The 26,332-nt window shown below is 37.5% G+C and overlaps 1 protein-coding gene and 1 long non-coding RNA gene across 4 annotated transcripts in view; one reads left to right on the forward strand and one right to left on the reverse strand.

Moving 5' to 3' along the window:
* Window positions 1-704: 704 nt before the first annotated feature.
* The window catches only part of LOC129723607 (acidic phospholipase A2 PA4), a 47,066-nt gene continuing 21,438 nt past the window's right edge, over window positions 705-26,332 (reverse strand). Inside the window, exons 2-7 of one of the 3 annotated variants that reach the window (XM_055677931.1) lie at window positions 25,884-26,029; window positions 25,302-25,471; window positions 24,652-24,846; window positions 23,930-24,017; window positions 1,094-1,798; window positions 705-893 (exon numbers count right to left, since the gene is read on the reverse strand). In XM_055677931.1, the coding sequence (XP_055533906.1) occupies window positions 1,537-1,798; window positions 23,930-24,017; window positions 24,652-24,846; window positions 25,302-25,471; window positions 25,884-26,029 (861 nt within the window). In that variant the 3' untranslated portion in view covers window positions 705-893; window positions 1,094-1,536. Of the gene's footprint in view, window positions 894-1,093; window positions 1,799-23,929; window positions 24,018-24,651; window positions 24,847-25,301; window positions 25,472-25,883; window positions 26,030-26,332 lie in introns of those variants that run through there. The other 2 variants (XM_055677935.1, XM_055677934.1) reach the window with 2 other exon arrangements.
* Window positions 6,320-7,426, forward strand: LOC129723609 (uncharacterized). Its single transcript, XR_008727780.1, has 3 exons — window positions 6,320-6,449; window positions 6,746-7,073; window positions 7,135-7,426. It is a non-coding gene; the product is annotated as an uncharacterized LOC129723609 (long non-coding RNA).

Below are 26,332 nucleotides of genomic sequence, written 5' to 3' on the forward strand. Positions count from 1 at the left end.
CTCAATGTCTTTAGCAAAATTGTTTCGTAGATCAAGACCTTACTTTTGGCGTTTCTGGTTTTTCGATCAATCCACCTAACAGTTAGATAAAAAAAAAATTTTCTAATTTTCAATATACCGGATTGCTTCTTTCGGCAAAGTTGTGGAAAATTTTAAAAGGAAAACAATTGCTGAATACTGCGATGTCCTATCTGTACGTTGAACACGACAAAATAGAGTTTTTTTGTGGAACACCCATCTTTAAAATCAGTTTTTTGTCTATCGAATTTAGACCACTGTGCACTGTGGGATTTGCAAATAAATCTTTCCACCAATTGTAAATGTCTTGAAATATGATATTTGGAATGTGTAGAAACTATTTTGGAAGTAGTTTCATAACATTGTGGCTGAAAAACGTGCTTTACATTGAGTATTTCGTCGTTTTAATATCACTTTTTTGTACTTCACGACCTTCGAAAGGGCATTACTCAAAAATGTACCGTACGACGATTTTGAAATTTTGACCAGAGATTCTGGACATCATAACGAATCGAATGGTGTACTCAGATACTTTGGTGCATTTTTTTTTATAATAACGGTCTGTGGGAGCACCGTGTCGAACTTATTCTCGCTTGTTTAAACTTAATTACCATTACTTAGGTACTTATGCAGAGCTGTGCTTGTTACTGTGTTAAAGAAATGTGATCTTAAGACAATAAACACAATTTCTCTGCATAAAACTGATTTTACTGTACACTTGGGATTATGAATTATGAATTATTTACATTCAATCGTACACGCACTTGGTTTAACCGTTATGTGATTTTTGCTGCATAATTGGAATGTACTTCTCGCTCGGCCGGTACTTCCAACGTGAACATAGTTCATCTGCCTCCGATTCATTGAATCCGACTCTGAAAGTATTCAATCAATTTTAATATTCTTTAAAATAATGGATTTTAAATAAAACAGATATTGCGAAAACAAGCTTCAAAAGTTTTGTAAAAGTTTTGCTTTTTCATAAAATTATATCAAATCTATATAAACACCATCACCACCACCAACACCGTCACCTCCACCGCATATTTACGACAGAAGCGAGACACAAACTTACCAATTTATGTTTTACGGAATAGAGTTGAAATCTAGACGAATTCATTTTATTTTATATGAGCATCTAGCAACAGCAATTGAAGTTTGAAGTTGATTGTTTCATACGAAATACCTCACCTCATTTAGTTTCTTTTTTCTTTTCATCCTACATGTTACATCTCCGTTCTACGTGGCAACATTAATTAATTAAGCTTTTAGTTTATTCAATCACACATTCAATAAAGTTCTGTGTAATGTGGAGCTTTGTGTTAAAAATGGTATACATTATTACATATCAAATCGGACTAGATTGAACAGTGATGTTGTTGAACATCATCACTTCATACCATATTATTACTATAAGCCAAACACAACACAACATACCAAAAATAAACACTAGATAGAACTTTTAAAGCATTGAACAACATGTTATGGGAGTCACCGTTTTCTTATCAAGGCAATCTATCAACCGTAAATGACAGACTTGGTAGTAACGTAGTATCTAATAAAACCATTTATAGGTCGTATAAACATATCCTTAACTAAGTTTTTTGAAATCAAATTTAACGACTCCTTCTTCAATTGCTGTTTATCTACCACTCCAAAGGAATATTCGTCGAATGATCTTTTGATCGGATTACGGAACGCAGGTTGAGCGTACGGGAGCGCATACTGATTAGATCCATAGAACTGCAGGGGACAGGAATCCGTTGGATGGATTTCGTTGCTGCAAAAGCCAAGCGCATATAATCAGAAATACTGTGTAACGTGATGAGCAAGTAACTTTCTTTGCTGAAATAGAACTTATTCTTCTACTATGAATCATTAGGAGCTTTTGCCTGAGCATGAAGCCGGCGAAATTGAAATGTTCGAAAGTAAAACTATTCAAAGTGAAATTTCTTTAAAAAAGGAGAAAGTTCCACCTATTGTGGTAGCTATTGCTTCTGAATTTAACATTTTTAAAAGAGAACTTTCTACGTTTCTCTCCGACGTCAAAGTTACTTATCAAATTGGCCGATGAGGCGAATGCCGCTTACTGGCCCAAACATTGGAAGATTGGAATCGTCTTATTCAGTATTTAAATGAAAAGATGTATATTTTTTTTACATATGACACTAGAGGCGCCAAGCCGTTCAAGGTCGAATTGAAAGGTCTCACCAACGATCAAACCGTTGATGAGATCAAACTTACTTTAACAGAATTACTTGGCATAGCCCCTACCCAAGTAATTCTAATGAAACAAAAATCACGAGGCGAAAACAGTCAGAGAGCTGGAATTTTCCTTGTTAATTATTTAATTCAATTTAACCGCAGTGAGGTTAACAACTTAACAAACAAAAACAAACAAATTTTTTCACAAATTTTTTGAAAAAGCACATGCTTTATATAATGTGCGTGTAAAGTGGGAAATTTATGGGAAGTTTGGTGGAGGTGAAAAGCATATCACCCAATGTCGTATTTGCCAACGTTATGGCCATGGTTCAAAATTCTGTAATATGGACCAAAAATGCCTTATTTGTGGAGACTCTTCTCACAAAAAGGACACATATCCTGTGAAAGAGAGTAAAAATTTTCGCTGTGCGAATTGAAACAGCAACCATATGTCAAATTTTTATCAATGCCCAGTCCGTTTAGCAATTGTTAAGGCAAGGTAAACAAAATTCAATTTCCCAATCAAAACAAAATTCTCCAAGCATACCAGTACCGCCCACTTTCTCAACTCGTTTGCATACTCGTTTAACATATGCACAGGTTACAGATAGTTCGAACATTTTACCGCCTAATGTTGGTAGTTCGAAAATGACTGTTAATATGGGAGGTAAGCAAAACACGCTAGAAAATATAAATACACCTATTACCCCAGTTAATATTGCTACCGAAAATATTTTTTCTAATGCCAACTGCCTGGGGCCTGTTACGGCAGGTAAACTTTCTTTTCTGCAACAGGCAATGTTCGATCTTATGAACACCGTGATGCAGGCAAAATCCATGTTTGAAGCCATTCAAATTGGAACAAATTTTACAATTAAAATTGTTTCTAATTTAAAATTTGGCAATGATTTTGAATAAAACAATAAAAATTTTAAATTGGAATGCTCGCTCATTGAAGGCCAATGAGAATGAGCTTTTTAATTTTTGAACAGTAAATAATGTGCATCATTGCAATTATTACTGAAACATTTTTGAAACCTAACATCAAATTAAAATATGATCCCAATTACGTGGTTCATAGATATGATAGGGTTCCGGCGGTGGAGTTGCAATTGTTATACATCGCCGAATCAAACATCGTGCTCTTCCCCATCATGAGACGAAACTTATTGAAACTTTGGGAATTGAAATTCAAACTGAACTTGCGATGTGACTCTTACAGAACATAAATCGTTTTTGTCATACAAGCTTCGGCATCAGCATTCCTGTCCTATTTACTAGCTACTATTGTGTCAATCTATAAAATAACATGTAAACATTCAAAAACTGTAGCACAAAAAACAATAATCTTACATTCAAACCCGCTCTAATTTAAACTTAACAAATAAACTCTGCCACAAACTTTCTTCACTACTCTTTCAACCGCTAACTCAATACTGAAAGACTGCGAAGCCGAAAAACACCCCCTGATAAAATCCCTCAGTCGATAGCATAAATTGTAATTCACAATGGCGAACATTATTGGTGTCAATTTCTTCCAGAAGATTGACAACGAATCCGGAAGAGAGACGAGAAACATGTTTAAATCATATACAAACCACAACCGTAAACTGAGCAACTTAACGAGCCGAAAAAAGTTTCTTATTAGATGTAGGCGGAATGGGGTAATCCCTAGCCACATAGTGAACAGCTTAAAGTGTATCTTCCCACTACTTGAACAAAACAGCCCATTCCTCCCAAAACTGCAAAGATGCATCAATAAGTTCCAAAAATCATTACTCAACATCGAAATTCGTCAAACGTACTACAGCATAAAAAAGCTTCAAAAGGAACAGTCGACTCTACGACTCTCTATATCGTTGGTAGTGCCGGACGCAATCGCCGATAATTTCTTTGCATCCCAAGATAGGTTCTCCTTGAACAACGTTGCATTGACAACAATAATCACCAAACGCAAGTATGATCGGTTGCTTACAAGCACCGCACAACATTGCGATCCCACCAAGTTCTTGACAAACACGAAAGCGATACACAATGCGACAGAAAAAGTACTGCCTCCCGAGACTGTTATTTTACTTAGTCTTGGCCCAAAATTCGCCCTCCCTTACAAGTCATTAAATGAAATCCCGTTCAGTCACATCATTGCTGACCTGGAGAATGTTATTGTGTCCGAAGACGACAGACTGACCCGAGAACGAATCAGATGCTCAGCCGTGAACATAGTTCAAAACTTTATTCATAGGTTTGCCGATAAACAGCTAGATATGCTATCCCGTTTTCTAATACATGCTTGCAATGTAACTAGGCGGTTTATCAAATCGAACAGTGATGTAATTATCGTTGAGTCAGACAAAGGGAAACAGACTGTTGTGATGTATGAGAAAGACTATGACGACAAAATGCAAGAAATGTTGTCAGATAAGAAAACGTACCTGGCCATCCAAGCGAATCCTACGTGGGGCCATCAGAAGACGAACAACAGCCTTGTTTCACGCCTTCAAAATCTGGCGCTAATCGATGCAAAAACAGCATACCGATTAAAAACGACCACAGCGCAATGTCCGAGAATATATGGTCTACCCAAAGTACATAAACCAAACATGCCACTCCGGCCGGTAGTCTCCAACATAGGAGCACCGTCATATATGTTGTCGAAATATGTCGGGCAAATAATACAGGCATCCATCAAGAGCGACTTTAACATAAAAGATTCGTTTTCATTTTGTAGCAATATTAACTCAATTCGATTACCAGAAGACTATGTCCTTGTATCGTTTGACGTTACATCGCTTTTCACTAGCATTCCAACGTACATGATTCCTGGCATTATCATTAACAGATGGCAGGATATAAAGCAAAACACGGATATCAACCTAGATTTATTCTTAGAGATAATAGATTCTTGTCTGAATGGAAGCTACTTTTCATACAAAGGAAAGGTTTTCCGGCAGATCCACGGAACAGCCATGGGAAATCCGCTCTCACCAACAATAGCGGACTTAGTGATGGAATCGCTTCTGGAAAACGTCGCTAGAAAAATTGACTTCCCAGTACCAGTTTTAAAAAAGTACGTCGATGACTTGATTCTTGCTCTTCCCCCGGACCGAGTCACAGACGTTTTGAACATTTTTAACAGTTTCAACAACAATATTCAATTCACGATCGAATTGGAGAAAGATAGAAAAATACCATTCCTTGACAAGGTACTTATACGGCAAACTGACCAAACCATCCGTACTGAGTGGTATAGCAAACCGATGGCATCTGGTCGCCTCCTAGACTTTCATTCATGCCACCCACTTCATCTAAAAATGAATACCATCGCAAACTTTATCCAAAGAGTCCGACAGTTCACCACAAACAGTCCGAATGAAGCAGCTAACATAACCATAAATGAACTGTTGAGGCGGAACCACTACCCAGCGGCACTACGACATCGGCAACATCCGAAACACCGAACGAAACACGAGAAATTCGTCCGACGATGGAGGCACGGTTGTGTACAAACCGATGCTGTTTGTGAATGACCTGACACAACGACTGAGTAAGGCATTAAAAGCGGCCCCAACATAACACTAGCGTCAAGATACGGGAACACCGCCAGCAGAATTTTCACCAACATGAAAGACACTATACCTCCAGAGATGCGACATAACGTGATCTACAGGATTCCCTGCAACGATTGCGAAGCCAGCTATGTCGGGTCAACCATAACCCAACTGAAAAAACGCATAAGCAGCCACCGATCAACAATTAATGAAATAGAAAGACTCCGCGGCAAAAACGATGACGATCCCAGCACACAATTCGATCTCGAACGACTTAAAGAGAAGACGGCACTCCTTTACCACAGCATCGAAGCAAATCATAACTTCAACCTAGAAAAAACAATAATTATCGATCAGCACACACGAAAATTAACTCTCCCGATTTTAGAAGTCTGTCATATTGTTAACACCAAACATGCAGTCAACAAACGGTCCGATGTTGACAATCTCAGCTCCATGTATGCAGGCGTACTACACACACTTAACAAACAGATCCCAACACATAACACGCACACACCAGCAAACGAAACCCAATAGCAAACTGTAAGAGCTAATTCGCGTTGACTGCACTGTTTTTGACGTTTCGTGTGCGTGAAGCCAGTGGTAAACAAACGGTTCATATAATTATTAATTTTTTGCAAGATTTTGCTCGTTTTTCAGAACTTTTTGATTACAATGGTAGGTGAAAATCAATTAAGGAACTCCCGTTCAACTTTCTTGTAGTGTTTACCGAATATTTTCTATCAACGATAACGTGAAATTGCCATCAAAGAAAAGTGTAATTTTCTATTTCGGAAATTTGACCCTGCTACTGGATTAAAAAACTTGATTAAAATTAATTATTTGGAGCTTTTTGTTTGGTGCAATGTAAAATCACAACCTTTGGTTATGATAATTAAGTGAAATACAGTTCCTGTGATGTCTCGAATGTATAAAACAGGTGAATGAAAATTGCTTCTTTTTCTCAAATTCAGGCATCTAACGATGAAATCCATTCGACGTGCGCGGTGAAATCACAGCTCGCTGACATTCTTCAGTATGTCGCAGGAGGAAGCAGGCTTATAATCGGAGGTGAACGGGTATTCAAAGCCAACCATCTGCTTCTCGTGGGAGTTCAAACTGTGCATGCGGACGGCCTATCCGTGTTTGCAACTTGCTTGAAATCATCTTCACCCAAGTCAGACCCACACAAAATTTCTATCCGGACCAGGCCGGTATTTCAAAATTGGTCCTTGCATTGCTTATGTAAGGCCGGGATGGGAAAGTGTAAGCACGTCATGGCTGTTTTAACCACCTATTAATGTAAGTTCCATAACTTTGTTAAACAAGCCTTACAATATTATTGAAACAAATTGCGTTTCAGGTTTCCTTCGATTCCTTTACTAACTACAACAGACGTGCAGCAGAAATGGGGTAAAATTGCCGAAAAAGTTGCTGCTGATATATACAAGGCCACTATGTTAACTTCATATTGCAAGAAGTCGAAGATAACCGAAAATCCGTCTCAAGCTCATACTTCTATGGCATCGGCTGCTGCACCAATGGATTTAACTAGAGAAGAAAATGCCAATATTCTCCATATTTTTGTAGATAGTTAGATATTAAAGCAATAATCAAAATTGTGTGTTAGATGTAACACTTCATCAAAAATTTTAGGTTTCCCTGAAAGTAATTTGCATATGAAATGAAAGGACGACCGGAAATAAGAAAAAAAGAGAAAATGGATGGAAATGAGAATGATCGAATGTTTTGCATAACCTGCTTGGTTTAGATGGACAGAATAACTTGTCAACTGTTTCGATGGTGTCATTGATTTCCGTTGAAGAAGACCTAGTATCCTATTTGCTGAAATCGTTTTTAAGGAGATCATTTTCTTCGGATAATTTCACGATGATTGACAATGAAATAATGAAATTCGTTGGCCTACTGGAAGAGAACTTGCATCTTTATTTCGAAGTAAACGTGAACGTTTCAGAACACGAATCATTGAATATTTGTACAGAAACTGTCAACCAGAGTACGTCATCGAAGTGGAAAGAAGAGCGTGCTCGTCGGATTACTGCATCTAGGGCTTATTTTTTGTATACATATTATAAAACTCAACCCGAAAAAGTCAAGGATTGGAAAAGGAAAATAATGAGTATGGTGATACCAAGACATGTTTCAACACCTGCAATTGAACATGGTCTCCGATGTGAAAAGCAAGCAGTAGCAGCATATGAGCGAGATTTCGGAAAAGACGTTCTGAGATGTGGTTTTGTTATACCTCCTCATATACCATGGTTGGGGTGTTCTCCAGATGGAATCATTGTCGATGAAGAAAAAGTGATCGAAATCAAATGTCCGGAAGCCGGTAAACATAAATGTTTGAACGATTTCATTGGCGAGCTTCCCTATCTCACGAAGCTCTCATCTTTAAGGAAAAGTCATGCGTACCTGGACAGCTGCTTCCATTAATACAGGTGCTTGGTTCACTAGGTTTTTATCCCCAGTAACCATACAGATGGGCATCCGAATGCCTTCTTGAGTGTCACTTCGTTCACGTCGCCTATCCGCTCGTTCGGCACGATCCATTGCAGCTTTATCCTTTTTCGGATCAATAGCTGGACGGGGAAGGTTGATATCCGGTACAGCTCTACTTTTTAATATCATTCGATCGGTGCACCGTTTCGAAGCTAAGGCGAAGATGTTGCACTTCACTATTTCAATAAATATAATTAAACCGAATAGAACTCACTTGGACTAATAAAGTTTTCAATGCTGAAATGAGAACTGCAAACTCTAGACGTCGAAGTCGGCTCAAGCTTCAATCGCAGTTTCGCCACCCACGCATTCATTCTCTTTTTATCTTTTTTCTTTGGGAATGTGTGGAATGAAGCACCTCGACCATAGCGTTGATTGCATCCAGGAACTATGCACACCGTTCTATTCGCCTTTGTCTGGGTGGACACAATTTGGTCATGGTCTTCGCATGGGAAATTTTCTTTAAAATCGGCCATATTTCCTCATGAAACGTATTCTAAAATCATCGAAAAAGTGACGAAATTTTTCTTAGGATAAAGTTTTGCAATTTGTTGATGAAGAGTAGAGATGTATCGATAAATTCTGTTTAGAAGCTTCAATTCTTTCGACTTTCTATCAGTTTTTTTTTATCTGTTAAAGTTACCTGCAGAACTAGGTCATGAAAGAACGTCTAACTTTTTGCCGTCTGCACACTATGGAATCAACTCAAACTGCTTCAGTTTCGCTGGAATCTAATTCCTGGAGCTCACACGACAGTTATATGCACACTTTTTGTTGAAAAGTCAAATAAATACTACTAAAAATCTAAGCAGGAATTTTCACTTTTTTCCGATTTCTGTTTACATTTCAATCACGCACAGAGCAAACTATCCTAGATGGCAGCACCGTTGCTCTGTCATAGCGAATAGCTAATACCCAATATATATTGCACCCACTGTTAGTCCACACTTTTTCGCTCCATTTTGAATCGAATTTGAGTTAGCGGTTGAAAGAGTAGTGAAGAAAGTTTGTGGCAGAGTTTATTTGTGAAGCTTAAATTAGAGCGGGTTTGAATGTAAGATTATTGTTTTTTGTGCTACAGTTTTTGAATGTTAACATGTTATTTTATAGATTGACACAATAGTAGCTAGTAAATAGGACAGGAATGCTGATGCCGAAGCTTGTATGACAAAACGATTTATGTTCTGTAAGAGTTTTGTGATTTCATTTATTGTATAAATTTGTAATTTTATATTGTCTTGTCTTCTAAATTCAGGATTCCCTGATGAAGGTGCAATATACACCGAAACGTGGGTGAAAGAGCGATATTAATTCGTTTTATTGCTGAAAGACTGCGAAGCCGAAAAACACCCCCTGACTTGCGATGTTATTTATTGCCGCAGCATATTTACCATTCCAATGCACACGCGAGCACAAAATTTTTTTAAAGGTGATTTAAAAGCGGATTCTCAAAGTAATTCCAATGGAAAAATTTTATTCAATGATTGTTCTTCAGGATACTATTCTATTTTGTCTCCGAATAGTCCTACATGCTTTTCTTCTGTAAGAAACCCATCAACAATTGATTTGGAGCTAACAGATCAAAGTCATGTATGTAGTGATTTGATCACACATACTGATTTTGATTCTGACCATCTTCTAATAACTTTTTCTTTATCACATGAATCAGTTTTAAAACCTATGAGCTCTGTTTTTAATTATAACAAGGCTAATTGGGAGAGATACAAAACTCATATTGAGAATAATTTCAATAATAATGAGCTTGATTTGCAAAACGAAGTGAATATTGATTCCGCTTTGGAAGCATTGAAATGTGCAATTATTGATGCCAGAAATTATTCTGTTCCAAAGGCTCAAGTGAAATTTGATTCACCAATAATTGGCGAAAATCTTAAACTTCTAATTCGTTTGAAAAATGTCCGCAGACGTCTATATCAACGTTCTCGTGACCCTGTTCTTAAAACTATTTATAAAGATTTACAGAAAGAGATTAAACATAGATTTACTCTTCTGAGAAAACAAAATTTTGAGAGTAAAGTTGAAAAATTGAAACCATATTCAAAACTCTTTTGGAAGCTGTCGAAGATTCTTAAAAAACCTTTAAAGCCTATTCCAGTTTTAAAAGATGGTGAATGTTTTCTCGTATCCAATGAACAAAAGGCTCAAAGACTTGCTCAGCAGTTCGAAAGTGTTCATAATTCAAATTTGAATTTTGTGAGTCCAAATGAAAATGAAGTCACACGTCAATTTGATTCAATTTATTCCCAGAATTTTTAACCTACAGAAATAATTGAAACTAACTTGAATGAAATTAAATCAATTACTAAAAATTTCAAAAATATGAAAGCTCCTGGTGACGATGGAATCTTTAACATATTAATCAAACATCTCCCTGAGAGCACAATGGAATTTTTAGTAAAATTTTCCAATAGCTGCTTCAAAATTGCATATATTCCCAAATTATGGAGAAATACAGAAATAACTTTAATTTTAAAGCCGGATAAGAATCCAGCTGAAGTTCAAGTTATCGACCAATCAGTTGCTGCTTTCTTCAATAAGTAAACAGTTTGAGAGAATTATTCTTAAAAGAATGATATCACACATCAACGAAATTCAATTGTTGCAGATGAACAGTTTGGATTTCGCATTCCACTACTCATCAATTGCTCAGAGTTACTAATTTGATTTGATACAAATCTGAAGGTTATTCCACTGGAGCTGCTCTTTTAAGCATTGAAAAAGCATTCGACAGTGTTTGGCATAAAGGTTTAATTGCGAAATTGCAAACTTTTAATTTTCCAATTTTCCTAATCAAAATTTTAAAAAATTATCTTAGTGATCGAACACTGCAGGTTGTCTATCAGGATGACACCCTGTTAAGCATACAGACGCGAGGCATAGTACGCTAGGCATAATGGACGGCAGGCATACGGACACGAGGCATATGAACGCGAGGCCGAATAGACGCGAGGCCGAATAGACGCGAGGTCGAATGGACGCGAGGCCGAATGGACGCGAGGCCGAATGGACGCAAGGCCGAATGGATGCAAGGCCGAATGGACACAAGGCCGATGGGAAGTGAGCCGGAATACGGTATTATCGTCATCATCATCACAGCCCTTTTTCAATAACATGTATTTCGCTTCAGAGTGACATTTGGAAAGCAATACACTCGTGGCTTTCGGGTCGGCTGAAGCCCTAGAGTTAAAGTTTGGACGACTGTCACTGAAAAGTTCCAATCGAACTGTCAAAACTCGTTCCAATCGAACATAAGAATGTTTAACATGTCAAGTTTGTCTTAGTAGATGGGAAGTATTGTGATTTAGCAATAGCAAAATGCGAAAAAAGAGATGAAACTCGAATATAACAAAAACAAAACATTGAAATCCAAAAATCTTTACGATGTTTTTTTTTTTCAAATGGTTACAAAAATCATAACGCTATAGACCTCCTTTTTATTGTCTCTGATCTTTTGCTTCTGATTAATTTTTAAGTTTGTTTTTCCTCACTGTTGACAACTGGATGAGATTCTGAGTTGGACACATGGAATTTTGAACGGAGCGTAATCAATCGACATATTATCCGGTGTCTCACCGAGCCACAAACTTACTTACTAACTTTTCCATTCTCCGACGCGAAGCATAAATCATCGTGATTAAAGTTTATTCGGATTGATATTTTCAAAACGCCAAACTTACGCTACAAAGACGTGTCGTTTCTGTTATTAAAATATCCTCCGGTAATTCACAGAACTCAAGCCATTTTCGGCGATGATTTTAATTGGTGGTGAATCGAAAATAGCTTAGGTTTTCAAAACTTCGTGATATTCGATTTGAACAAAATAGAAAACAGTACTTCATTTTTTCACTACTATATGTAGCAAAACAAACTGAAACAAAAAACTATGAAACTGAAAATACGAGTAGTCATGTAATGACTTTTATTTTTTGCAATGTTGCTAGTTCTTTGAAATTTTAGAATGACTGCCAGATCGATGGAAATTCAGTCGGCCAAACTTTAACTCTAGGCCTTTAGGGTCGGCGGGTCGGCGGGTCGGCGGCCAGCTCGGACTGCGGAAACCACAGCGGCTTAGTGCCGCCCCCTTTCTTGCCCTCGATTGAGCGTCTTCGCCACATGATTTAAAAAATAATACTATGCCCAACCTAAACTCTTTAGGAATGTAGTTACACTTGAACTACATACGTAGAGTAAAACATATCTGAGTTTAATGTACAATTGATTGGATGACGCTTTTTGTCAATCATCAAACGTGCAACATATTTTTCAATGGACATTCTGATATGGATGTTGCAAATTCGGGACACATAATCACGATAATTGGATCCCATGCGATAGTGCAACATTGTATTCGGGCTCGCGTCCATTCGGCCTCGCGTCCGTTATGCCTTGTGACAGTATGCCTCGTATCCATTATGCCTCACATCCATTATGCCTCGCGTCTGTATGCCTAGCATACTATGCCTAACATCCATATGCCTAGCGTCCATATGCCTCGTGTCCCGCCCCCGTCTATCAGAATTCAAAATCTGATAGATTTCCTGTCAGAGCAGGTGTGCCTCAAGGTTCTGTCTTGGGCCCAGTCCTGTATAACATATTCACTTCAGATCTTCCTGATTTGCCTCCAGGATGCACAAAGTCATTGTTCTGCGATGACACAAGCATTTCCGTAAAAGGAAAAAGTCTTCGTGTCATATGCAGTCGATTGCAGAAAAGTTTAGATATTTTTTCTTCCTACTTGCAAAAGTGGAAAATCTCTCCCAATGCTTCTAAAACTCAAATGATAATTTTCTCCATAAGCCCAGAGCTTCTTTCCTCAAGCCAAACAATAATCACGTTGTCAAGATGAATGGGGTTATTTTAAGTTGGTCCGACAAGGTTAAGTACTTGGGACTAATTTATGATAAAAAATCACAAGAAGGTTGTATGCAAAGCCACGACCGCAAGGTTGAAGTAGAATACTTTTACAAGAAAGATAACCTGGCTGCTTGCGTGTCAGTCATTTTTTCTAGTAAATAAACGTTGACCGTTCATTGGCAGTATTGTAATTTCTTTTGTCTGATATTTTGAATGAAGTTCATTGGATATTTTTAAATTTTGTGCAAATGAGAAGCTGAAGTGCTGCCGAATTGTAATATGCACATTTAATACGGCATCATTAAATGGGAACGGAACAAAGGCTACAGTTATGCAGAACGCGAATGTCGGCGCGATGCGATTCGCCTTACCGTGGTGAAATATACAGCTCTTTTTAAGGCGAAGTAGAGCTATACATTTCAACAGATTTCGTCTTGCCGAATCGCATCGCGCCGTTATTTGCGTTCTGCATGACCGTAGTCAAACACTAAGCGACGCAAACACGTAATAATAGTCAGAGTATGCATGTAGATGAAGATAATTAACTTTGGATTATAGCGCAAAACGAGAAAATATTAACTCTTCAAATAATCATTTGCGTTCTTCAAATTTTAGTTGTTCAATTTAATATCCGATGAAATGTTTGTTTATTATCTGATGAAGCTCTTATATAAGCCAAATGATGCATTTCCAACTTACTAGGTCCATAACTCTACCGACCGTGCTTGGGAAAGCGCGGTATAACGACCAATCAGAGGTCGAATTTTGTGTTTTGACAAGGCTTAAGAGTTTTCAATAGTACAATAGTTCGAATGATAAAATTGCAATTTCACGCATTTGGTAGGAATCTTAGAAGATTTCCTAATCGATTGCTGCAAAAACGAAGGAAATCCATCGAAAACTAACCGATTTATTAGCATTTGAAATTTTTCTCACTTTTTCCAGTTTTAGATTTTCATTTTACATCCCTATGTAGCCGAACTTCCTGAGAGAAGTATTCTAATTCAAAATTAAATCTTCATTAATTCATTTGTTGTCCTTATAAGGACAATTGTTCAATTTATCATTGATAGTGAGGACTAAGGCGCACGGTCAACACAATGAGAAAGGTGTTTGCACATTGAAAACTAGACACGGCTTTACTGGAGGAAGTGTTGGCAAATGCATCTACCGCTAATACCACCGCTATCATACGAAAGCGCGTCGTTTCATGTGGGGAATATCAACAACGAAAAATGACGCGCGTCTAAGCATAACCCGAACTGTTTCGCCGTGCTGCTCCCATTTACCTTTACATCGGCCTCAGGGAAGTACCGACTGCATCTGCATCTACCGCTGAGGCTGTCACTATACTGCTATTGGTACCAAAAGCTATTAACTCTTCGAATAAGTGTGTTATTTGTTCTCAAAAGAACAATTGTTCAATTCAAAATCGGATTTACGCAATCGCATCTCTGTAATATTACCGACAATAATATTCTTCTGAACAAACTGATACAACTTTCCCATTAGGCCTCTGTCATAATAGACGCGAAAAGCGACGCGAACCGATTCGCTCAGCTGTAGGTTAATGTACAGCCAAATAGTAGATCAGTAGAGCTGTACATCAACCTACGGCCGAGCGAATCGGTTCGCGCCGCTTTTCGCGTCTACTATGGCAGAGGCCTTAGAGAAAGTTGCTGGCTGATGTATTCACTTCATGCAAGCCTGCTGCTGATGCTTCCCGCTACCACACTGAAACAGCATTTTAGTGAAGGGAGTGTCGTTGCATCAGCTGACCCTGCTACTATCGATGCTGATATACCCGCTGCAACAGCTACGCTATGCATAGCCATGCCACAGTTGTGGCCGCTATACGCTGGGCCAACTGCTGAGCACCTGCAACGCTATCCGTAGCCATGCCACAGTTGTGGCCGCCATTGGTATCCGCTGTACCTGTATCTGCTGGCCCTGCTACTATCGATGGTGAGATCCGCTGAAACTGCTACGCTTATTCGCAGCCATGCCACAGTTGTGGCCGCTATCCGCTATCGATGGTACCCACTGCTCGCTCCCGCTGCTGCTAAGGGAGGACTGCTGTCGTCGCTGTTCAGAACTACTATGAGCGGCTTCGACTAAAACAGGCTCTTATATAAGGATGAAAATAGGAATGAATTATTTTACGTACGTGGTGGAATGATATAACTTGAAAAATATGTGTGACTTCATTCTGGTTCAGAGCGATCATTTGATAAGCTCCACCTCTTTTTTCAGTTTCTAAAGTTTTTCCTCAGTTTCGTAGCACGGATGCACAAAAATGATTTCTTGTCGAACCGGACCGATAGCAGTCTCATTGAAGCAACAAAATAACATGTTTTGTGTCGTGTTGCGCAGCTTCGTTGAAGAGAATGTTCCCGTCCCCGTGTCGCATGTAAGCAGATTATTGCGTTCAGTAGACAGTAGATAGTGTATCCAGCGAATAAACACCGATGGTGCTCTCACACACGCAACGGTTTCAACCCGTAGGTATCTTATTGCGGTTTGTAACATCAAGCGATTTCGTTTGCTCGCTGTTGCGTGTTGCATCATGTGATAGCCGCTTGGCAGCTGGGAGACGACGAAATTCTGTTTACGCTGATTGATTGAATCGTCTTAATATGAGCTCTGCATAGTCGAACTAACTGCTTTTGTGAATGCGTTCTAACAGGGCAGTTTATTATTCAACTTCGGTTATGCTGATCGCAGCGTTTGCGCTGCCCCTACAGTGGGGAGTTTACTAAATAAAGTAAAAATTAGACAACTACAACAGAATTTGATTGCATCCCGCACAGAATGTCTGCTTGTGTTGATGCCAGATAACTATTAACCTTCAATTATTTTTTTATTTGCCTTCAAAAAAGCATGTTGTGGTTCAAAATCGGTTGCTAATTACAACCTTTGAGCTGCCCTAACATTGGGAGAATTAAGATACACGGACAACATGCACTGTGGAAGCTATTTCACATTCAAATTTAAATTGCTAGGATGCAACACAGAATACTTGCTTGCGTTGACAAAAATTATCAACTTTCAATGACTTGTTTATTTGCCTTCAAAAAGGCATTTTGAATTCCAAAATTTGATTTCCTGATGGCAATCTTCATGCTGCCCCAACACGGGGGGAATAATGGCTGTCTGGCGACACACGCTGAGAAAAACCGCGCTGCTCCTGAGACGTGGTGACCAACCACAGGGCTAGTGCTGCTGCTAAGGAAGGACGACTGCTGTTGTCGCTGTACACACGCTGAGAAAAACCGCGCTGCTCCTGAGACGTGGTGACCAACCACAGAGCTAGTGCTGCTGCTAAGGAAGGACGACTGCTGTTGTCGCTGTCTAGAACTATTATGAGCGGCTCCGGCTGAAACAGGCTCTTATATAGGCCAAATAGCATGTTTTCAATTGCAAGGTATATGATCCTGTCGACCGTGCTTGGGAAGCAAGCATATAACGACCGATCAGAGGTCGAATTTTTCGTTTTGACAAGGCTTGACTATTTTCAATAGTACAATAGTGTGAATAATAAAATTACAATTATCTTATTTTGGGAAGAATCTTAGAAGATTTTCCAATCTATTGCTGCAAGAACGAAGGAAATCCATCGAATACGAACCGATTTATTAGCATTTGAAATTGGACATATTTTTCACTTTTTTCGGTTTTAGATTTTCATTTCACATCCCTATGTAGCCGAACTTCCTGAGAGAAGTATTCTACTTCAAAACTTATTTTCAAAGAGCACATTGAGAGTATACAAGCCAAGTGCATCAGATATACGAGATGTTTATATCCTCTCATTAACAGGAAATCTAAACTTTGTTTAAAGAACAAGCTTTTGATTTACAAACAAATTTTTAGACCAGCAATGCTTTATGCTGTACCGATCTGGTCAAGTTACTGTTCAACAAGGAAGAAAACGCTCCAAAGGATTCAGAATAAAATTCTGAAAATGATTTTGAAGCGTCCTCCTTGGTTTGGTACACTCGAATTACATAGACTTACTGGTGTTGAAACATTAGAAGCTATGTCGAATAAAATTACTAACAATTTTCTTCAATTGCTACGATAAACTCTCTTTATAGCCAATAAGTTAGCAATTAAGTTAGTTGTAAGTTTACTTCCCCTTTTTTGACAAGTAGGTTCAAATCCCTACGAATGATAAATTCTAATTGCGAAAGCAATCAAATCCTAATAATTAAAATTACATATTTCTAACTGTGTTGAGAAGTCACCATTTGTGATTGGACACACATAATCATTATTTACTAACATTTATCATAAATACTTAAGCTACTAACAAATCCCCCCCTTTTAAAAAAATGGAGCTTTTAAGAAGGTTAGACGAAGATAATACTATAATATTTAACCAAAATGTAGAAAAATTCAAATAATACTTTCTAATCATTCGTTTATAACAATCTTTCACAGTTAAAATTTTGAAAAAAAAAATACTTTTTTTGTTTTCTATTATTCTAACCACAAAGTTGTGCGTGTACGTGCGTGCACGTAATACACCGGGTACGAAATGTTACGTAAAATAACAGGCTAACAATCTTTTTAATCCATGCTGCGGTTCAGAAAATTGTATGCTGAACTGTTTTTAGCTAAGGTTGATACAATAGAGAAAAAATGCTTAGAAAAGTTTAAAAAGCAATTTGTCTGTTAAAGTCTTCAAGTGATGAAGCTTTTTAATCCTAACAGTAAATAAATTGATAGTTAAGTTCGTTTTCAACAAAAACGAAGCCTTACTTTTACTAGTTATATATGGGTACCCAGTGGTGGGCACCATTCCGCTAATTCGCTAATTCGCTAATTAGCGACGCTAAATTTCAGTTAGCGATTTAGCGATTTCGCTAATTTTTGAGCTGGTTAGCGAAACTGTTAGCGTCGCTAAAATTTTGGCCTTCGAAACGCTAATCGCTAATTCGCTAAATTTTGTGGAGAAGCGACAATAGAAATATATAGAAAAACTGTGGATTGCTGATGGCGTACGTAAATTGCTTCAAAAGATGAACATACTTTACTGCGAAAGTTACTTTTGTCAGTTTTTTTACCCTAGAATGGAGTTCCAGTTATCGTACAAGCCACAGGAGCATTTTGAAGAACAAGCACAAGGTCCCCGATCAGAAAGACTAAACAAAAATGTAACAGAAGCTGTTAGTTTGTTATACAAAAAACCTTTCAGGTTGTGTTTCAAATTAGATCCCGTTAGGTGTTAAAATAACAGAAATTATAACAATAAATATTCTACTAATATCAAACCCATATCAAGTTTTGTTACTAACGTATCAGCTTTCTAACAAAATGAGATAGCATATGGAACAGTATAATAACAACCATTGTTATAAACTACAGGTTTTGATTGAGACGAAACAAATGTGAGATTTGTCTCAAAACAACTTTGTTTCAGGATTTGTTTTTAAAACTCATTCAGATTATATTTTGATATCAAAAGCATATGGGAAAATACAAAATCGTATCAAATTATGTTATTTGTATCTCGTGTTGATAGAATTTTTAAATTTTCTTGTTATGCTCTTCTGATCGGGTCTAGATTGAATTTTTGGCACACCAAGAACTTTGGTAAATTGCAATGCGCTTGAAATTATGAGAACTTTGGTTCTACTTTTTCGATTCAGATAATAATTGAATTTTCATGAAAACATTCCTAAGAGTATCTATTTTCAATACAAGCTAAATAACTTTTGTTATTCTTGTTTTTACAAAATCAAATATGAATACCGTTTCGTGAACCTCTTACTGTAAATAGCTTTAAAAAGTAATTGTTTTCGTTTGTTTAACCAAAACAGATCAAAGTGGTCCAAATCTTACAGAACATGAGCAATAAATATAGTGATAAGTCTATTTACATATTAAAAAGTTAGCGATTAGCGATTAGCGAAAGTTCCGCTAATGTGGGTTTAGCGTTTAGCGTTCAGCGATTATCGAGCTAAATTTTCCGGTTAGCGACTTAGCGATTAGCGTCGCTAAATTTTCGGTTAGCGGTGCCCACCACTGTGGGTACCACAATTCTATGAACCTTGAAAATAATCATTTCGTATAAAAAATACTCGTATTAGATGATGTTTGCCCATTTTTGGCTGCTTTCCAGGAACCGGAAGCCGCCATCTTGGCTTTCAAATAGATTTCTGGCCTCTGAGTATTGGATTTGGCTAATCGAGGTTGTTTTCCAGAAATCGTGAGTGGCCATTTGGGATTCAAAAAGGTGTTTGAGTACGAACACTCCCATGTTTGAATAATTCCGGCCTTTTAGTATGTATTCAAAAATGGCGATTGTATGTGGATTCAAAAATGGCGATTAGAGCTGATTGATAATGTCAACTGCCTTACGGAATTCTGCATTTTTATTTAAGATTTTCATCATCCTGGTTTCTTCGTTTTTTTTTTCGTAATTTGGTTACGCCGTAAAATTGTTATGCCATTGTTTTTTCTTACATCTTTGAAATCTAAAAAGCCTGTTTTAATAGCTTTGACACACAAACACGAAATTTATCGTTATTTTCCGAAGATTACTCAAAAACAGAAAAAAGACTAATTGAAAATATTTCATTCTAACGATAAGTTTTCTCAATAAACGATTACACTGTGCTACAAATGAAAATAAAATGCAAGAGCGCCTGAAAACAACTAGGGTAGGTTGTAGGTCTTGTTGAGTGTAACATTCGCTCATACTTGAAATTTTCCAAACACCAAGAATTCGAAGTTATAATCAAAATGCCATTTTCTGGACCTCAGCGTATACAACATACAGTGCCTCCACAATCATGGGTCAGCAACAATTATGGGTCACTTTTACGCAAATACGTCTATTCTCACGAAACTGAACAATTTTCATTGGCAGTGGTATTTTTGTAACTCAATTGTAACCCTAATCATACGATTGAAATGATTTAATGTTGAAAATGTTACTAAAAACAATAATTCTGCTTGGTGCAATAAGTGAAGTGACCCATAATTGAATTGAATTGAAACCATAATTTTGCATGAAAATACATCACGACCTGATAAAATAACTTAATATCAAGCTTATACATCAATTAAATAACTTTTGTGATAGATTTTGATGGTTTTAAAAACTAAATGATCTTGAAGACCAAAAGTGACCCATAATTGTGTCTTTTGCTATGCAAGTACTATTTTTCTTCTTAACCGATTTACACACATCAGCTGCAGTGAAACTAATTGTCCAATCGGCCATTAATAGATTTTAAATCGGTCAAACGGCGTTACAGATTTTTGTAAAAAAATATTGCCGCTTTTTAGACAACCCAAATTTCAAGTATGGTCGAAAAAAAAAGTTATCTATTAAAAAAAAAGTCTAACTACCTTTAGACCCTTTAATTCAGAAATGAGTTCAGTACTCCAAAATTTTCATTATATGTCATTTTCACTCATTTTAGAAAGATTTTTAGGTTTTTTCCTACTTTTGTTCACAAAATTTGCCACTGTGCGTTGATGAGATTAAAATTACTTGACACAGCACTTACCCAAGCAGAGTTGCCAATAAAATTTTTGATTAAACTGGAAGACTGCTAAAGAAAAAACTAGAGAAAACTAGATTCCAAATAAATTCAAAGAATAAAAAGAATATATATTGTGACTCACAATTTGTGAGAGAGCTTTTTTGTGCTCATGTCAGTTTTAAATACAGTAAATAAAAAGATATCAGCTCGCAGAAAGTCAGTCAATTTTAATCAGAACTGTTTCCGTTTTGTTAAAATTATGGACTGCACAACTTTCTTTATTTGAATTTAAAATTACGCATTTAATTTATCTCAAAATTAGTATAGTAAAACTTTTTTCACATACCTTAATTTCCAACAAAAGTACTGACGCTACATTTTCTTACGATTTAAACTAGGGTAGGTGTGCCAGTATACCAGTTATGGCTATCTCGCATAAGCGCAACGGTATCAGTTATGGCAGTACTCCATTCAAACTCCATAGGCCGTAACTGGTACTCCTCCCCTATCTTTTTTGATTGATTGATTGATGATCGGGTAAAACATATTTGTCAGCTTCTATATAAAACTGGGCCTAACTGCCTTTTATTTCAAACATGCCATACAGTCCCTAACTTAGGGCATCATTAGCGGTGGTCCAAATCGTTGTTTTGTTCTATTTTTTTGGAACAAACTCAAATTCACTGCTGCACCGGTGGTGTAAATTTTTTTTTTATACCAGATCTAAATTGAAAAAAATTGAAATTGGTATACTTTTTGGTCTATTTTTGTCACTTTTTGGAACAAGAAATAGATCGTTCTAAAACCCTTTGTACGCTGCCAATAGGTGGGTGAAATGTCATATTTTAATTGAATACCTCATTTTTAGCAATTTCCATATAAGCGTTTTGCTAGTGTTGGGGAATAAACAAAACAAAGATTTTTTATGACAATTCACAATTCATTTTTGTGGCTTTTCTGAAGAAGAATATGAACAGGTTTGTCGTTTTTGGCTTCAAGGAAAACGACCAGCAAAAGGGGGAATTCTGAAAGACCATAACCGTAGGTTCAACTACTTGGTTTGCAACCATCAGCCACCAGGATGACAAATATGTTGGCTATTTGTTAATCGCCTTAATTACAGTGGGACTGGAGAAGATCTTGAGAGGCCAGAAAAATGTTCCTCGAAGACACTGAACTGAAACGAAATGCCACCCCAGGCTTGTTTCAATATCCTCAAAACCCAACCCAAGTTTGAAGAACTGCAAGATTTTGAAGGATTGATGAAACGAATACGGAAGATGAACATCTACGCGATCAAATATTTTTCGCTTTCCTCCGAAGCCCTACTTGTAGCAGAAATTTTTCGATCATACCAATCCATCCTGAGAAATGTCACTGACGCTCAGGTCAAACCGTCAAATCCATAAAGTCTTGTGGATATGAAGTGTCTTGCCGAGGTAATCGTTTAATGTGCGAAAAAGTTGTATCAAAAATAGACCACCGCTGAAGATGCCCTTAGACGTGTTTCGCCTGAGAAGATAGAATGATGAAAATGCACAATATAACAATGATTTATCAACCTATAAAATTCACGTTCTCAAAATATTTCCAAAAACCAATCGGAGCTAGTGTGAATAAAAAATCTGGATAAAACTGACGAATATACAAAAAACTGGAAGATTTTGGGATTAAACTGTTTTACTGAATCGCTTGAAAAATACTGGAAGAATCCAGTTTAAACTCGAACATTGGCAACTCTGTACCCAAGAAATTCTTATGGAACAGAAATCAAGATGCGAAACCAGTTACAAACCTTAAATTTCCATTGTAAATTGTTTAATGCATTTTCCCCGTAAAGAGGTAGCAATTTAAAATTGTAAAAAGCACATGTTCTGGTAAAATGGGATTTGTAGGAAATTTGGCGGAGTTGTAAAGCATATCACTCACTGCCGTATTCGCTAACAATATCATGGGTCAAAATTTTGTCACATAGATCCAAAATGTTTGATTTGAGGAAATTCTTCTCACGACATAGGTATGTCCAGTAGAAGAAAATAAAAGTTTTCGTTGTACTAACTTGTAATGGTAGCCATATGTCAAAACTATCACCAATGCTTTGTCTGTTTAATTATTGTCAGAGCAAGGTTAACAAAATTCAATTTTTAAATTCTCAACCTGTAATTTTTGTGAGAATCACAGTGTTTGTTTCAGCAAATAATAAAGTTTGCATTACAAAGGCTAGGCTTCACCGGTATGTGGTTTCTATAATCTTTCTGTAGTTCTATCTCATAAATATAATAAAACCGGAATGCTTTGCGCGATAAAACAAAACGTAAATAAAATAATCGTGATAACATCAACACTTCACTTAAAAATTGAATATAAACAGTAAAAACCCGTTCGAACATGAAAAACAACTCGACTATGAATCATTCTACTTTTTCATTCGATTTTTGTAGCAGTAAATGAAGTTATAGAGATTGAAAAACGAATGAGCTGAAAATAACAAATTGTATATTTTTGAAAAATATAATTTCTCAGATTAAAAATTATCCAATGTTATGCATTCATACTTTCAGTTCATAAGTTCTTCAACTATTATGACTACATTTATTACTGCAATGTTTTAACAGTCGTTGTTAGCAATTGCAAATATATATAAATAATAATTGCGAAACGTTTCAGACAGGATTTACGTTTTATGAGCTGAAAACAAACCGATCGTTGATAGCTGCCGAGTGCAGTCATACGCATTTCCCACAACCTCCAGCTCAATGCCAATGACCGTCACTATTTAATGACAGACTAAAGCGCTATTACTTTGATTAGCGTTTTAAGCTTTTGGCGAAAATGCCCAGAAGATCGCTACCAACACTGTAGCAAACCGTCCAAACTCTCCACACTGTGCATCTTGATAAATCACTATCGTCTGCCTCGGCATCGCGCTAAAAGTTCGCACTAAGCTCATGTTAGCTCCGTTGGATCAGATGTCTTCTTAGTAACCGAAAGGTGCAATTGGTGAAACAGTGAAAGAAGGCTTGCCAGATTGGTAGTGCCATGAACCAGATCTGTACAAAGTCAAGTTCGGTTACTTCGATCCTACCCAAAAAGGTACCTTTGAAAGTGCTTCGTGAGAACTTCAAATAGCCCATCGTCTTTATTTTCCCCGCATAACAGCTCAATGCCATTCGCGACCCTTTGTATCGGCGACGGTACTCATCTGGTTTTGCTCTGTTTGTAACGTCTTTTGTACCTCCCAATTCGCTCTGTTATACTGACCTTTGCCAAATCGAACACGGGCGCCTCTCGCCAAAGCAAGTCACCTGTATCACGTTGAAAAAGACAGCACCCAGCGTGTTGGCGATTTCTGTAACGAAACAGCAAAGTGATAAGTTATTATTTAACACAGTCGAAAGCTAAACAAGGTTAATTGAATGCATGTACTATTAGACGCGTTGGAGGAAAATAGTCTTGATTGCCACTGAATGCACTGGACCTTTACGTTAGCGCATCGGAGAATTTAGTATTTTGATGTTATTTTTTTTGGTTGCTCGATAAAATTGACCTTTCATTTTCTCGGGTACAATAATATGTCACATTTTCTTTGTCTTATGATACAAAATTAAACAATAGTTTACATCTCACATGAGATTAAACCCATGGCTAGAATAGTTTTAGATGTTTACTTCAATATGACCATGTATGTGCAGGGGTCGGAGCACTGATGAAAACAAATACACAAATCAAGCACAATCGAACTCAAGAAACTTTGGAAGTGGAAAGAAAAAATACATAACAAAGCATTCAATTCCACTACCGCCGACTGTTTTATCCTACGGAAGATACAGCTAGGCATGTGTCCTCGTAAGCACTCGGCCGGACAATACTTCATTGAGAGAGGCAATTGATATTGAAACGATAAACAGTCGCTCGAGCGGTTGGTTAGCTATAGGTATGTGTGTGCGCAGGTTTCTGTTAGACATTTGCCGTACGATACTGACCGGTGTTGAGATTTTGTAAACATCTTCTGAACCTTGCATCACAGTCGCAGTGTGATCGCGTGAAGGCACCGCGATTGCACAGGCCCCTCCGACACTCCCCCGGCACTAGAATGTTTGGACACATGTCATGCTCGCGACAGCACCGGTCTTCATCGGCGTATCGGCCCACATCCGTGTAATTGGCCGCTATGCTTCCTGTAAGTAAGAAGGAACAAAGAATATTGCTCAACACCTAGCGCAATAAAAACATTTCCAGTGAACAGTGTCTGTTGTTCTCGAACCACGGCTTTATTTCCTTTCTCAACTAGTCATGAGTCAACACATTCCCGGTGAATTTAATAGCATTGAAATGATTGTCCTAAGAATGTTCGAATATTTCACTGCTTAGAACAGTTGGAGATTCTATGGTAAAACATAGTGTCGCAGACTTATTGCTAAACGACATACAGTGAGTTCTTTGAAACAAAACAATAGATTTAACGTTTTTGCCTTGAACAATTATCTCTAGGAATGCATAAACTTTGCACAAATATTGAGAATATCAGTATACTTTAAATTCATAATCACCAAACATCAATTTTATAAAAACAATCTCTTATTGTTGTGAAAAAAAGATTTAAAATTATTAAAAAATAACAATTTCATCTTACCTGGACCACACCACTTCGTCCCCGGGTAGATGAATCCGAGCCCACCCTGCAGCTCACCCGAAATTCCGCTTGCCTCGTTGCACACCTCCTCGAGAGCAATCACCGACTCACGAGGCACTTGTCGCACCTTTACCGCGTCAAAAGCCAGCAGCATACGCTGAATGTCGCCTCTTTCCAGCAACGGAATACGCGTGCAGATAAACAAAACGGCCAGAACAGGAAGAACGAAACAAACGAAGAGAAAAAAATTATTTGTGTCCGACATCCGTTCAATTCTGTGCAGTTATGCGACCTTGAACTTTGCAAAATAAACATGAAAGGAAACAAGGAAGATATGACTCAGATGAATAAGAGGCCTTTCAGCGGTCGTCGAACTGTTTTGAGCTTGGACCCCACTTACTCTCGCAGGTATCCATTAATAAACGAACGATTCCATTTTCTTATGCACAGCTCCGGGCACTTTCTGCCTAGCCACAGTGCACAGAAATGAACCCGATGAACGAAAGCATAAACATAAACAATGAGTAGCGCATTTCAAAGCCATTGTCGGCGAATCGGGTGAACAGGTATCCTATAACTTACCGGTCGGAGTGGATCTTGCAGTACGGCGCCCGGCTGCTCAGCTCTACCATCCTAGTCATTCGGTAATCGGCCACTAGAACTGAGCTACTAATCGTGTATGACATCAGTAGACACAGCGGTAAAGCTACCAGCAGTGCTCGATCCATCTAAAAACGTTTAAGCACAATGTATTGTCTTTTAGAAAGTTTTACTTTATTATATCATATTATTAAGGACGATTTTTTGCAGTTGTTTAACCCTGGAAAGGTAATCATATTTCGATGTGCGTAAAAAGATAATAAATAATCATGCGTCAAATTGACTCCAGACTTTCAGATGATTGAAAATGCAACTTTTTCGTTATAAATTATCGATGAATGGTCATTGCGGTGTTAACACATCGATGAATAACAAAAACCAGAATTTAGGATTTAATATTTCTTTATTAATCGAGAAAAAACGAGGAAAAA

The sequence above is a fragment of the Wyeomyia smithii genome, chromosome 2 (genome assembly GCF_029784165.1).
Source record: "Wyeomyia smithii strain HCP4-BCI-WySm-NY-G18 chromosome 2, ASM2978416v1, whole genome shotgun sequence".
NCBI classification, from domain to species: Eukaryota; Metazoa; Arthropoda; class Insecta; order Diptera; family Culicidae; genus Wyeomyia; species Wyeomyia smithii.